Source organism: Bos indicus, chromosome 10 (assembly GCF_029378745.1).
Source record: "Bos indicus isolate NIAB-ARS_2022 breed Sahiwal x Tharparkar chromosome 10, NIAB-ARS_B.indTharparkar_mat_pri_1.0, whole genome shotgun sequence".
NCBI classification, from domain to species: Eukaryota; Metazoa; Chordata; class Mammalia; order Artiodactyla; family Bovidae; genus Bos; species Bos indicus.
This window is the reverse complement of record NC_091769.1, coordinates 58,220,750-58,237,041: the sequence shown is the minus strand read 5'-3', so window position 1 is coordinate 58,237,041 and position 16,292 is coordinate 58,220,750. Positions and strand designations below refer to the sequence as shown.

The 16,292-nt window shown below is 39.9% G+C and overlaps 1 protein-coding gene across 3 annotated transcripts in view; it reads right to left on the bottom strand.

Moving 5' to 3' along the window:
- LEO1 (LEO1 homolog, Paf1/RNA polymerase II complex component) overlaps positions 1 to 2,841 on the bottom strand; it is a 36,165-nt gene extending 33,324 nt beyond the window's left edge. For all 3 annotated transcript variants that reach the window (XM_019968837.2, XM_019968838.2, XM_070797541.1), the window contains exon 1: positions 2,687 to 2,841. In XM_019968837.2, the coding sequence (XP_019824396.2) occupies positions 2,687 to 2,744 (58 nt within the window). In that variant the 5' untranslated portion in view covers positions 2,745 to 2,841. The remainder of the gene's footprint in view (positions 1 to 2,686) is intronic.
- Positions 2,842 to 16,292: the final 13,451 nt, after the last annotated feature.

The following is a 16,292-nucleotide window of genomic DNA, read 5'->3' as shown; positions in this document are numbered from 1 at the left end:
AATAAACAAGTGTGACATATCAAGCTAAAACACTTCTACACAGCAAAGGAAACCATCAACAAAATGTAAAGGTAATCTACTGAATAGGGTAAAATATTCACAAATCATATATCTGATAAAGGAGTCAGTTCAGTTCAGTCGCTCAGCCATGTCCGACTCTTTGCGATTCCATGAATCGCAGCACGCCACCAAAAATATATAAAGAGCTCATATTATATATATAGATCTCAACGGGCAGAAGACCTGAATAGACATTTTTCCAAAAAAGACATACCAATAGGTACATGAAAAGATGCTCAACATCACTAATTGAAAGAGAAATGAAAATCAAAACCACAGTTGAAATGACTATTATCGAAAAGACAAAAAATAACAAGTGTTGGAGAGAATATGGAGAAGAGGGAACATTTGTACACTAATGGTAGGATTGTAAAGAGATGCAGTCACTATGGAAAACAGTATGGAAATGTTTCAGAAAAAGAACAGAACTACTATATGATCCAGCTAGTCCACTTCTGGGTATTTATCCAAAGGACACAAAAACATTAATTTGAAAAAATATATGCACACCTATGTTCACTGCAGCATTATCAAAATACGGAAAAAACCTAAATGTCCATCTATGGACAAACAAAATGTGGTGCATACAAACAACAAAATATTATCCACGCCACTATAAATATGGCATATATACAAAGGAATATTATTCAGCCATAAAAAAAAGAAGGAAATCTTGGGAATTCCTTGGCAGTCTAGTAGTTAGAGCTCAGAGCTTTGGCTGCCATAGCCCAGGTTCAATCCCTGGTTGGGGAACTAAGATCCCACAGGCCACACATGTTTTGTCAGAACTCTCCACCATGACCTGACCATTCTGAGTGGCCCTGCACAGCATGGCTCATAGTTTCATATGTGATCATCTTGGTTAGATTTCTGTGATCCTGGTTTTCTTTTGAAAGCTGTGGGATTATTAAGTTCTTGCTTCTATCTGCCATCTGATGGATGAGGATAAGAGGACTGTGTACGTTCCCTGATGGGAGGGACTGGCTGGGGGGGGAACTGGGTCCTGCTCTCCCGGTGCAGGGCTTTGCCAAGTAATCTTTAATCCAACTGTCCGCTAATGGGTTGGGCTGTGCTCCCTCCCTGATAGCTGTTTGGCCTAACAACTCTCAGATGGTTAAGAATGTAGCAATGCAGGTGATGTGGGTTCAATCCCTAGGTCAGAAGGATCCCCTGGAGAAGGGAATGGCAACCCACTCCAGTATTCTTGCCTGGAGAATTCCATGGACAGAGGAGCCTGGCGGGTTACAGTTCATAGAGTCACAAACAGCTGGACACGACTGAGCGACTAACACTAACAACTGAGGCAACCCAGTCTTGGAGTCTACAGGCTCTATGTTAGGGCTACTGGGGACCTCCCAAAAGGACTTATGTCAACCCATGCCTCCCAGGACTGCAGCTGCCAGTGCCCCTGTCCCTGCGGCAGGCCGTTTCCGACCCTCACCTCTGCAGGAGACCTTCAAACACTCACTACTGCTTCTACCTATTCAATTATTTATGTATTAAGCGATGAAGTTAACTGAGGGAGGGTGATGCTCTTTGCGTCATTATAATCCCTACACTTAGCAAAGTAGCTATAATACGATAGGGGATCTATAAAGGATGAATGAATGAACTTCATGGAAGTGAGTGATGCCAGGGTTCACATGGCTCCGGTTCCTAGAAGGGTGAATGGGATACGGACAAATACAGAAGATAGGGTAATGAAAACATTAGAAAAGTAAGTGTAACAAGAGTTAGTATAAGGGCTCTATACTTCCAGACCTATCCTGACCAGAACCTTCAGGACATCCATCCTGGCAGAGCCCTCACACTAGATTCCACTTGGTGCTCCCCTGCATCATGAACATACACTTATTAATTCATTTCATCACCAAATCCTTCATCCCTTCTCTCCAAACACAGACTTCATATGCTCCCCAATCTAATACCACCGACTCAATGAAAATTCTAGAGTTTTGTACAGGTTCTCGGAGGACACGGCAATCCACTCCAGTACTCTTGCCTGGAAAATCCCATGGACGAAGGAGCCTGGTAGGCTAGAGTCCACGGGGTCGCAAAGAGTCAGACATGACTGAGCGACTTCACTTCTTCGGAGGACACATTATCTCCAGCGCGTAACACCTATATGCAGCCCTACCCCAGTAACCTTCCCAGTCTTCTCACCCAGACATTTTAAACTTTCCATCACGCCATGTTCTGGTTTCATTCAAAAGGACAATCAGAGCCCCTCTGCAAATTCATCCAGTCCATACCCATGTTCCTGAACACGTAATTTCCATTCATTCACAACAGTCCATGTGCAAGGCAGGGCAGAGCAGGACTCTAAGGTTCCTCCTCTCGCTGCGCCGGCTCACCGGCCTCCATTCCTGCCCCGCGCCTAGGAGGCTCGGCTTGCTCGATGGACACCAAGAATCTCGAGGCACACACTCTGCATTTGTCCCTTCATCCCCTCCCTCGGGAAAAGGCTGGCACCGCCGGGAGGGCAGGGGGCGCTGAGGCAGAAGTAGAGGAAGCGCCATCCGCCAGCGGCGCCAGAGCATTCACAGACCCGGAATCGGGTCGCTGTAGGGCTCCCGCCGGAGAAGGCCCACCACGCTCGCCTCCACCGAAGCCCTGCGGACCCCACCTTTACGCTCAGGATCGCTGTCGGCGTCGCTCCCGAATAGGTCCTCCATATCCGCCATTGCAGGGCACGTCCGCCGCAGTCTTGACCGGGAGCGACTCCCCGACTGCGTTTACGGCACGGAACCAACGAAACGCGACAGTGTCGCAAAGATTTGCTAAAAAGTCTCCTTTTCTACTGGAAGCTTGTTTTCGCTTGCACTTTGAACCCGCACTTGCCCACGCTCTTACGTCCAGCAACCCCGCCCTTCGTCAATATCTGTTCTTATTCGCGAGGATTCTCACCTGGGTACATCAGGTCTGAGTGTCAGTGGAGGGGGTGGTATTTGGGGGCTCCCAGGAAGGGCCTGTGACTGTGTTAAACCTGCCTGGAGTCAGGCCTGCAGTCCTTTGTTTTATACGGATCAGCTGTTATCAAATTGTTGAGGACTCAAAATGCTTTTGTTTATGTGGCTTGTATCTATTGATATTTACTGTAATAGTAATTAAGGCAGAAATTTTAAAACGTCGTTGTACAATAATAAACGAGTTAACATAAAATAGCATTTTAAGATTTTAAGTGACTTATTTCTGAAAATTGAAGAGTGGAATTATTTACAGTTTTGAAAGCGTCTTTGGTATCTGCCTCAAATGAAAACAGCTGAATTCTCATACCTGCTTCTGCATTCAATCTTGAGAAAGGTTTTGGTTGAAGCTTGTGAAGAAAATCTGTCCTCACACACACATATGTGTGTGATCGGAAGAGGAAGGACCTCTCATACCCCTAAAAGGGTCATCTTCTGACCAGTCTGACCACAACTTTGCTTGCTTGCTTGCTTGCTAAGTCACTTCAGTCGTGTCCGACTCTGTGGGACCCCATAGACGGCAGCCCACCAGGCTCCCCCGTCCCTGGGATTCTCCAAGCAAGAACACTGGAGTGGGTTGCCATTTCCTTCTCCAATGCGTGAAAGTGAGAAGTGAAAGTGAAGTCGCTCAGTCGTGTCCAACTCTTAGCGACCCCATGGACTGCAGCCCACCAGGCTCATCCATCCGTGGGATTTTCCAGGCAAGAGTACTGGAGTGGGGTGCCATTGCCTTCTCCAGACCACAACTTTAGAGTACTGTATGTCAGATATCAAAAATGTGCCATCCTAACCCGGTACACACTTTTATATAAAATTGAAACAAATAATCACAAAACAGTACTGATTACTAAGATGCAACCTGAGATTTCCTATTCTCTTTTATTTTATTCTGTTTAAGCTTGTTTTGTTTTATTCTGACAGGCAGTGCATCTACTAAATTGATTTCGTGATTTATTTAATGGCTTGCAGCCTGCAGCTAGAAAAACACAATTTCGATTCCATTGACTTATTTTTTCAGGAAAAAAACTAATTTTGCTGGGGAATGTGGTTAAACAATTGCACATTATAAAATCAGGCAGTAATAGAATTTTTTAATAGGTCAGTGCTAGATAAAACCTTTTGCTTTACAGAAGCTCAAAGAAATGAAGTGACTTGGATATGTTAAACAACTAGGTCTTTTCTAGGAATTTTGAATTTTCAGAAATGTACATCCAGTGTTAAGATATTATCTGATTAGCTCAATATGGGGGCTTTGATCAACAGTAGATTTTTTAGTTTGGAGGTTATGAGGTATATTTTTGTTGTAAATAGGAGTGCCTGATAGGGTTTAAATGGACAAGAAGTGGGACTGAGTATGTTATCCTAGAGCTATTGTGTATAAAATGGATAATATAAGAGTAAGTAGACGGGATCACTTTAAAACTTTCTGGAATGCTGGAAAAACCAGTATTCTATGTGATTGTGATTCAGTTTCATTTTCATTTGGAATACTGTCCTTGAAAAGAGCATTGATTAAATTGTAACAAATTGAATTACAGTGAGGCCTGCTGAATCACCCTACCCACCTTGACTAGCAGAATTAATGTGTCTATCTCATATGAATAGTGCAAAACAAATAACTTCTGCTTCCTTGATTTGTTTTTTGTTTGTTTTTGCTATACATTGCTCTTCTATTCAAATTGTCTTCAGACAGGATCTAATACATTTAATTAGATTTCAGCTTAATTAGTCACAGGTAGTGCTTGCCTGAGGTTACACCAAGATCACTATCATTGATGTTTACAGTGTTCAAATAGTCTTTTCATTTACTAGCAGAGCTGGACAGGTTTATCCTATTGGGTTTGTGTTTTACTTTAACTTTGGGTATTAAGATTCATTCATTCATTTATTCATTAAGATAATCTTTTCTTTTGCTCTAGGGATGGAAAATCTCATATGTTAGGTGAGTAACTGGATAAAACATCTCCAGGATAGCTTTATCATTTTTTTCCAGTTTTTGAGAGTTTGTCTTTTTCCCATGTTCTGCCTTCATAAGATCCTCAAAATAGTAACCAATACCCACTAGTCAAAGAACAAAGATTAAACTAGGTTGGCTCACACAACACAAATAACATGACACAATTAGTGTAACATTACAAACACTTCTATAAGGTATCTATCTTTAAAATTGATAAAAATCTATGCTTCCATCAAGTTGCAAAACAGAAATATTTGTTATAATGTTTGTATAACATCTGAAAGACTTAGAGGAAAAACAACATTTTGATTAAACAATACATTAACTGCAAATTCACTCCATTTATGGTAAACTGCCACCCCATGGGAGGATCATGTGGCTCATTTCTGAGTACTTTGTGGATGGAGTTAGCATTTAGGAGGCACAGCTTGATCTGAGCTAAAGAGAAGAATTCCCAAAGTCTCTCCAGCAGCAAATGAACAGTGTGTGCTTGTGTTTGTGCTCAGTCGTACGACCCCATGGACTGTAGCCCGCCAGCCTCCACTGTCTGTGGAATTTTCCAGGCAAAATACTGGAGTGAATTGCCATTTTCTACTCGAGGGAATCTTCCCGACTCAGGAACCGCACCTACTTCTTTTGAGTCTCCTGCATTGGCAGATGGATTCTATACCACTGTGCCACCTGGGAAGCCCTGAATGAACAATGGGGCAGCTCATTTCTTGGAAAACACAGAGCGTTCACTTATCATCTGCCTTTATTAGAGTTCTTACTGAATTGAGTCCCTGCAGTGGGTGCTATGCAGATGTAAAAATAAGAGCAAAGATGATTTTTTCATATATATAGAAGCGCTTTGAACTACTGTCAACTTTAAAAAAATGCACAACATGAGAGTTGCAAATTAAGCTTTATTTGGGGCAAAATGAAGACTGCAGCCTAGGAGACAGAGCCTCAGATAGCTCTGAGAAACTGCTCTGAAGAGGTAGAGAGGGAAGAACAGTATATATGTGATTTTGGTGAAGGGAGAGTACATGTAGTCAAGCACATATTTTTCCAGAAGCTTCTGCTATGCATGAAAGAGAATCACCACCATGAAGGATTTTGGTGTTTTTCTAGATATGAAGTGATACAAGAATTGCACTCATAAATTGACTCCTGAAATTATCTTGCTATCTGAAGACATGTTTTGCCAGTTCCCCCACCCCCAGCACAGAGTGCCTCATTTCTGCTCTCCATCCTGAGCTCCTTTCAGGGAGTGTTGAAAATCAGCAGTTGCAGCAGCACATAATTTAATTTTTGTAGAAATAAGTGGCAAGTGCCAGTTTGTTGTTCAGTTGCTGAGTCATATCTGATTCTTTGTGACCCCATGGACTATAGCATGCCAGGCTCCTCTGTCTTTCACATCCATATCCTGGAGTGTGTACAAATACTTGTCCATTCAGTCAGTAATGCTGTCTAACCATGTCATCCTCTGCCACCCCCTTCTCCTTTAGCCTTTGAGCATTAGGGTCTTTTCCAATGAGTCTGCTCTCCCCATCAGATGGCCAAAATATTGGAGCTTCAGCTTTAGCATCAGTTCTTCCAATGACTTTTCCAGTTCAACTTTGAATTGATTTCTTGAAACCAATATTGATTTCCTTTAAGATTGACTGATTTGTTCTCCTTGCAGTCCAAGGGACTCTCAGGAATCTTTTCCAACACCCCAATTTGAAAGCATCAGTTCTTCAGCATTCAGTCTTATTTATGGTCCAACTGTCACATTCGTACATGACTAGTGGAAAAACCATAGCTTTGACTATATGGACCTTTATCGGCAAAGTGATGCCTCTGCTTTTTAATATCTTGTCTAGGTTTGTCAAAGCTTTCCTTCCAAGGAGTATCTTTTAAATTCATGGCTGCACTTACCATCTGTGGTGATTTTATGTGCTCAGTTGTTCAGTCATGTCTGACTCTGTGACCCCATGGGCCATAGCCTGCCAGGCTCATCTGTCCACAGGATTTTCCTGGCAGGAATACTGAAGTTGGTTGCCATGCCGTCCTCCAGGGGATCTTGCTGACCCAGGAATCAATGGGTGTCTCCTGCATAGCAGGCTGATTATTTACTGCTGAGCCTCCAGGGAAGCCTTCCAGTGATTTTGGACCCCGAGAAAATAAAATGTCACTGTTTCCACTTTTACTTCTTCTATTTGCCATGCCGTGATGGTACTGAATGCCATGATCTTAGTTTTTTGAATGCTGAGCATTAAACCAGCTTTTTCACTCTCCTCTTTCACCCTTACCAAGAGGCTCTTTAGTTCCTCTTCATTTCTGCCACTAGAGTGGTATCATCTGCATATCTGAAGTTGTTGATATTTCTCCCAGCAATCTTGATTCCAGCCCACCATTTCGTATGATGTACTCTGCATAGAAGTTACATAACTTAAATAAGTTAAATATACAGCCTGTGTTACTCCTTTCCCAATTTTGGGCCAGTCCGTTGTTCTATGTCTGGTTCTAATTGTTGCTTCTTGACCCACACATATGTTTCTCAGGAGGCAGGTAAGGTGGTCTGGTATTCCCATCTCTCTAAGAATTTTCCACGGTTCATTATGATCCACACAGTCAAAAGCTTTAGTGTAGTCACTGATATTATATTCAAGTGCTGAAGAATGGGGAGCCAGAAAATGATTAATATCCCTAGGAGTTAGTCGAAAAAGGTTTCTTAGTACGGTGGTCTGAATGTTTGTGTCCCCACAAAGTTCATGTTGAAATCATAGTGCTTAATTGCTGATAGTAGAAGATAGGGCCTTCAGGAGGTGATTAGGTCATTTTAAAAGGATTAATACTCTTATTTTAAAAAGATCCCACGGAATGGAATTCATTAGCCCTTTCTACCATGTGAGGACACAGTAAGAAGCCTTTTGCTATGAACAATGAAGACAGCTCTCACCAGAATCCAACCATGTTGGCAGTTTGACCTTGGACCTCGCAGCCTCTAGAGCTGTGAGAAATAAATTTCTATTATTTATAAGCTACCCTCTCTGTGGTATCTTGTTATAATAATGAGAACAGACTTAAGACAGACAGGATGTCTCAAGCTAGAATAAAGGAGTAATGGGAGGAAACCCAGTTATCAGGATATAAAATTGAGTAGAACTTAAAATTCAATCAAGCAAAACTTCAGTTAGTTTATCAAATCTATTCCTTGATTTTCATGAAGTTCCAGCACACTGAGGATAAAGAGATTTTTCTAAAAACTTCTAGAGAGAAAAATCAGCTGACCTTCAAAGGATCTTGGAATTAACACTAAACTGTTCAATAATTCTGAAAGTTATGAAACAATGGAGAATTGCTTTTGAAATCCTGAAGGAAAATAATCCATTCTAGACTTTTATACTCGACAAACTGTCATTTGGTACACGGGAAAAGCAGTAAGATTCAGTGGAAACCAGCCTATATGTCAGCAGTCCTGAGACTGCCGTGCTGTGAAGAAACCCAACTAGCCCATGCAGAGGAACTACATAGAAATGTATGGCCAGCCCTCAGCTTCCGTGCACCCCCTGCAGTTCCAGCTCCAGTCTATAGGCCACCAGTGCTTAGTTGAGCCTTTCTTGCATGTCTGTCTCACAGAAACCAGGAGATAATAAGTGAATGTTGTGGCATGAGGCCACTAAATATTGAAGTGGTCTGTCACACAACAATAGCAATTGAAAGAGTTACTCAAAAACTGTACAGTTGATGAATGTGGCCCACCAAAAAAGATGGACTAAACCAAGGAAGATAAAAACTTGAGAAGCAGGAAATTTAAGACTGCACAGATGCAGACTAAAGTTAGGTCTGCAGGCCTAGAGGGATGCTGGTCCAGATTGGAACAAGAGGACCGAAGGCTCCGTGAGAGGACAGGATGAACAGACTGTGAAGGAAACAAAACTAATAGAATACCTGATACCTTCATCCAGTAAGGATTTAAGTGCCTTCTCTGTGCCAGAAACTATTCTAGGCACAACAGAGAACAAAATAGAACAAGTGTCTGTTCTTAGAAGCTAGCATTTTGGTGGAAGATGAGACAAGAAAAGACAGAAATATACATCTCACAATACAGTTTCAGCTGTTTTCCAAAATGACAGCAAGTCCTTTAGCCAAATCTTTTTCTTCTCACTGTCATTAATCTAACTCACTTTTATAAGACAAATGTCAACTCCAAAGCACTAGTAAGTAATTGTGCCCTATGCAAACGAGAGTTTGGACATGCAAATATGAGTTTGAAAAACATCCTGGTACACTTCCTATGAAAACTTGCACTTGTGCTGAGAAAAAAGAACAGAATTAAGATAATGAGTCAGTTATTTCTTAGGACTGAGCTAAGATTGTCTTTTTGAAACCTTTTCTCTTGAATCTAGAGTTAAATTTAGGGAGTGGCTTCCTTGAAGAGGTAGGATTTAGATTCTTCCTGGGAGCTTAAGGGTTACCAGGAAGCTGTGTCCTTAAAAGACCTAAGCGGAAGATCAGATGAGGTCAGTGCTCTCCACACTAGAAAAGCTGGAACGTCAGCTACTGGGGGAAGGAGTTAGAAGGAACAAAGAAAGGAGGATACGGAACAGAAGGTGGGGGCACCGTGGGTGCAGACGTTAGTACAAGCCACAGAGTAAGTCAAGTGATCTGCTACAGGGATACCAAAGAAACTGAAAGTGAGGATGAGGAGGGAGAGAAAAGAAGGAAAAATGTATTAACGAGACAAAAAGAATAGAAGAAGCATCTACAAGAGAAAAGGATGAAAAAAATTTTTTAAATAATAATAAAATAGTACTAAAGTGGGGGAATATTGAAACAAAAATGAGAAAATACTCCGGCAGTATAACCAAAGAGAGGGGAAAGATTTACAGGCTCCCATGACAACCAATATTTTTACAGATCAGAAGGAATCACTAAAACAGATTTGGCACACACAAGATACAAAAGATAACTGAAGATTTCAGTTTACAGTAAAACGACATCTCTTCACTGGATTTCCTTATCCAGCTGGTTGTTTCAGCATCATGTGAGAATACAACATAAATGCAGAGATACCATTTCACGATAGGGTGGCAACTCTGCATGCAGGCAGTTTCTGGCCCTCAGTTTATTTCATCTAATCCAGAGAAGGGTTACCAGAAGAAGATACACTGCATTTCATGCTTGAAATTGCAAAAAAAAGAAAAGAAAAGCATTATGGTGTTAAAACATTTAACAGTAATATGGCAACAAGCCACAAGATGGTGATGGTATACCCTGAAGAAACCCCGGGTCTTCTGCAAAATGACACACACACACCTCCATCTTCTGCAAAATGAGACACGCACACCTCTGTCTTCTACAAAATGACGTGCACGCACACACCACCCGTACCCACCCCCCTCACCAGTTTTTCCTTTAGCAAAAAATTGACTTGAGGAAATGGGCAGGGGATGTGAAGGAGAGATTTGAAAAACTAACTTTACATAGTAATAACATTAAAAACATATTTAAAAAGTTAGAAATATTTGTCCACTTGTTTTCTTTATCCCAGATTTTAAAAAGCAATACATTTAAGACTAGCAAACATTAAGGAAATATTTTTCAGCTGTAGGCATTCTGATTTTTATGTATCTATTGAAAAGTGATCAATTTAAATAAAGTAACTGTTACCTTTTGGGAAAATTAAAATTTTTTTCCTTGTGCTTCATAAAATGAAATTTACTTAAAGAGTCCACTGAAGATTTCATTTCTTTGGCTGCAGTTTATTTCCTTACTCTTTAAGGAAATGACAGGTAGGGTTAATCCTATGTCTTAATTGGTGTGACTGCAGGTTAATAATGATTCATATGATATATGGATATATTTAATTTTCCAACATGCAAACACATTTATATCTTATCTGCTACTTAACACAGAAACAAAATTTGGGTGGGGGAACAGGGTAGAATCCTGGGGCTAAAATCTCAAAGAAATAACTAAATGGAAAATAGCCTAAAGGTTATTTGAGAGCCGTAAGACTTTATTTGCAAGAACAATATTAGTCATTAAAAAAAAAATTCTTTTTACTTAACATCAAGTAAATTCTTTAAAAGAATCTTAAGTTCTAAATATTGAGCTGAAGCTAATAATATGTATAAAAATGTCATAAAAATATTCTTACCTTTGACTCTGTAGTTCCATTATCAAAGAATTTTTCTTAGGAAAACAAGAGAGTCACATGAGAACAAGGGTGCTGATTATAACATTGTTTAAAGAAATGAGAAGTGCTGTAAACACCATAATAAGAAATTGATCAAATAGATTATCAGACACTTATAAACTGAAATACTGTGCAATCATTTAAAGTATGTTTTTCAGGATATTAACATATACCAATGATGTGAGTATAAGAAACTGTTTAAAGGGCAGTTTGTTATCATCTGTCTAAATTGTAACTGGGAATATTCTTTGATTCAACCTTTCCTGTCTAGAAATTTATCCCAAGAAAATAATTGAAGAGATATGCAGATCGTGCTCGTGTTCAGTCATGTCTAACTCTACGCGACCCCATGGACTGTAGCCCACCAGGCTCCTCTGTCCATGGGATTTCCCAGTCAAGAATACTGGAGTGGGTTGCCATTTCCTCCTCCAGGGGATCTTCCCCACCCAGAGTTCGAACCTGTGACTTCTGCCTCTCCTACATTGGCAGGCTGATTCTTTACCAGTGAGCCACCAGGGAAGAACACATGCAGATATATATGTACAAAATATTCATTGAAACTTTGTATATGATAACCAGAAACTGGAACCAATGAAAGTACCCATCAATGTAGAATTGTTTGAATAAATTATAATGCAGTCACAGAGTAAAATGCTAAGAAGCAAGGATTAGGTTGATGAATATATATTGAAGTAGAGGGCATAATTGTAATCCGTTGTTGGATTGCCAAAGCCAACTAGAAAAAGTGGATATTTTATACAGTATGGAAGTGCCTCAAAAATTTAAAATTAGACTACTATATGATCCAACAATTCCACTTCTGGGGAAGGAAGTAAAATCACCGTTTCAAAGAGATATCTGGACCCCCATATTCATTGCAACATTATTTACAATAGTCAAGACATGGAAACAGCCTAAGTGTTCATCAGTGGATGAATGGATAAAGAAAATATGGTAAAAATACACAGTGGGATATTATTTAGCCATAAAAAGAAGGAAATCCTGGTACAGACAACATGGATGAAACTTGAGGGCATTATGCAAGTGAAATCAGTCAGAGAAAGACGCACACAATTAGCTCAATGAGCAGTGTGAGCAGACTCCAGCACACTGAACAGAAGTCTCTGTACCTCTTGGAGGTGAGATTATGAGAAGACTTTCATGTCCTACCCACATACTTCTGTGTTCGTTTCCATTTTTTTACAACAAAATCTCACCACTGTTGTAATCCACCAAAAGAATAAAAATGCCAATTTAAGAAAACAAAGATTTTTAAAAGAATATTTAAATACCTGGGAGGATGCTTATGACACATTGTCAAGTAAAAATTGTACATCTTGTATTATCTCAGTTTCGTTTATGTGCATTCCTTTGCACGGGAAAATGTCTGAGAGGAAATATGACAAAGTATACATAGTGGTTATAGCTGAGTGATGGGATTCTGGATGATTTTATTTTTTGTTTTATCTTTCAGTATTTTCCATGTTTTCTACAAATGCTTTTATAATTATATAATGCTTTCATAATCAGGGAAGACATCATTATACATAAAATACTTAACCCTGCTGTCACTGCTCACAAAGCAATTTCTTTCCTATGGGACTGCTATTACTACAATCAGAGCATATGACTAACTTAAAATGTGGTAAATGGAATCTTTCATCTTTTTTCCTCTCTTAAAGCTAAAAGGAGAAGTTAGTTTTTATTTATGTGGCCCTAGATCTATAAATATATAAACATATTTCCTAACTCTTAATAGAAAAATTCCCCAGTCTCTTACTTTGTCAGTTACTGTCATAGCCATTACCCTAATATTTTTGCCCAGATTGTTTTATCAGCCATAGCTTCTCCCCTTTGTTTCCATTTCTCCCCTAAGTACAGTCTATACTATAATTAGAACAGATGCAGGAAATGTGCATGCAAGAGATCTACATATATGTTGCCAAAAGATTAATCATCCTACAATATGATTTTCCTTTTCATTTTGCTCATCTTTAATGGCAGGTGGCAAACAGATATTTACAGCATAATTCATTTCTGTAATAAGTATATAAGCAACATTACATTATGTACAGAAAAAAATCTGGATGAATATATGTCAAGTTGATAGCAAAGCATTTCTCCAGGAGTAGTAGAATTATAGGGAAATTTTTACATTCTGATTTTTATACCTCTAAAATATTTTAAGGAAAGTCTAGACTACTTTCATACTGTAAGAAGAAATAACAGTGAGGATGAAATTCTTGATGAAAAATCACTGCCCCCCCCCAAAAAAAAAAAAATCACTGCCCAGAGGATGAAATCTTAACTCTTCTTTTGTCCAAATGCCTGACTTCAAAATCCACCTATTCAATAAAACTCTCTCAATTTACTCTATACCTCTTGCAGACTACTCACTTTTCTGAATTTCTGCAGCACTTCCTGTCTTTGGTGCTTATCTTTTGCACTTTATCACATGTTGGACCATAACATTATGTAAACTTTCTTAATTAATTAAGGATGAAGATACTTAAGGATGGAATTTATATTTATCCTTTCTGTCCCCCCAGAGTTTCTAAACAATGCTAGAGGTTCAGTGAATGGTCTTCAAATGTTTCTTAAATTGTTTTGAAACCCAATATCTAAGTATTGAAAAAGATATGAAAAGTTGTTTTCTTAGGGACACCAACAGGAAAAATCTATTAGGAAAAAAAGAATAAATGGGAGTTTTTATATATATATATACATACACACACATACATACATAGGCTAAAAAAAAGTGAAGTATTAGTCACTCAATTGTGTTCAACTCTTTGCAACCCCATGGATTATAGCTCACCAGGCTCCTCTATCCATAGGATTCTCCAGGCAAGATTACTGGAGTGGGTAGCCCTTCTCTTCTCCAGGGAATCTTCCCCACCAGAGGTTGATCATGGGTCTCCTGCATTGCAGGCAGATTCTTTACCATCTGAGCCACCTGAGAAGTCCCCAGGCTAAAGAAGGGGAACAGTAGAAAGAAAGTATAGAAACGTTTGAAATATAAAATACTGTATTAGTTTCCCTTGGCTGTTATAACATATTACCACACAGTTGATGGCTTAAAACAACAGAAATGTAGTCTTTCACATTCCTGGAGATCAGAAGTTCATCAGCCTCACTGGGTTGAATAAAGATGTCAGCAGGGCTCTGCTCCCTCCAGAGATAGCAGAACAATCTGTTTCTTCCCTGTTTCAGCTTCTAGTGGCTGTTGGCACTCGGCTTGTGGCCACATCACTTCAATCTCTGCCTTTATAGTCATATTGCCTTCTCTTCTATGTGTCAAATCTCCACTATCTTCCTAGTCTAAGGATGCATGGAATTGCATTTAGGTCACAAGGACAGAAATATTATGGACGTAACAGAAGCAGAAGATATTAAGAAGAGGTGGCAAGAATACACAGAAGAACTATACAAAAAATATCTTCATGACCCAGATAATCACGATGGCGTGATCACTCACCTAGAGCCAGACATCCTGGAATGTGAAGTGAAGTAGGCCTTAGGAAGCATCACTACGAACAAAGCTAGTGGAGGTAATGGAATTCCAGTGGAGCTATTTCAAATCCTGAAAGATGATGCTGTGAAAGTGCTGCACTCAATATGCCAGCAAATTTGGAAAACTCAGCAATGGCTGCAGGACTGCAAAAGGTCAGTTTTCATTCCAATCCCAAAGAAAGGCAATGCCAAAGAATGCTGAAACTACTGCACAATTGCACTCATCTCACATGCTAACAAAGTAGTGCTCAAAATTCTCCAAGCCAGGCTACAACAGTATGTGAACCGTGAACTTCCACATGTTTAAGGTGGATTTAGAAAAGGCAGAGGAACCAGAGATCAAATTGCCAACATCTGTTGTATCGTCAAAAAAGTGAGATAGTTCCAGAAAAACATCTGCTTTATTGACTATGCCAGAGCCTTTGACTATGTGGATCACAACAAACTGTGGAAAATTCTTCAAGAGATGGGAATACCAGACCACCTGACCTGCCTCCTGAGAAATCTGTATGCAGGTCAAGAAGCAACAGTTAGAACTGGACATGGAACAACAGACTGGTTCCAAATTGGGAAAGGAGTACATCAAGGCTGTATACTGTCACCCTGCTTATTTAACTTATATGCAGAGCATATCATGAGAAATACTGGACTGGATGAAGCACAAGCTGGAATCAAGATAGCCGGGATAAATATCAATAACCTCAGATATTCAGATGACACCACCCTTATGGCAAAAGTGAATAAAAACTAAAGAGCCTCTTGATGAAAGTAAAACAGGAGAGTGAAAAAGTTGGCTTAAAGCTCAACATTCAGAAAACTAAGATCATGGTATCTGGTCCCATCACTTCATGGCAAGTAGATGGCAAAACAATGGAAACAGTGACAGACTATTTTGGGGGGCTTCAAAATCACTGCAGATGGTGACTGCAGCCATGAAATTAAAAGACGATTACTCCTTGGAAGGAAAGTAATGACCAACCTAGATAGCATATTAAAAAGCAGAGACATTACTTTGCCAACAAAGGTCCGTCTAGTCAAAGCTATAGTTTTTCCAGTGGTCATGTATGGCTGTGAGAGTAAGTTCTGGGAGTTGCTGATGGACAGGGAGGCTGGCGTGCTATAGTCCATGGGGTCACAAAGAGTTGGACAGGACTGAGTGACTGAACTGAACTGATAATCCAGAATCATCTCCCCATCTTACAATTCTGAATCATACCTGCAAAGTCTTTTTTTCCTTTTTGCCATACAAAGTAATATCCACAGAGTCCAGGGATTAGGACATGGACATTCTGGGGGAGCCATAACAGCCTACTACAGATACTTGCCAGAAGGAATTCTATTACTAAATGGGAAATCTCTTTATGGTGCCCAACTTTTCTTTCTCTACCAGTTCTTCCAATTTCAAGGCGTGACATAGAAAGAAGCTTAATGGAACTCCTGAGCGGGCCAGCAGTCAGGACTCCATGCTTCCACTGCCGAGGGTGAGGGCTCAAGTTGAATCCCTGCAAGATCCTGCAAGGCTCGAGGCACAGCCAAAACAAACAAAAAAATAAAATTCTTTAAATTGCTAACTCTAAAAACTTGATGCAATAGCTATCAGGCCACTAGGGATAAATGGAGGTCCAAA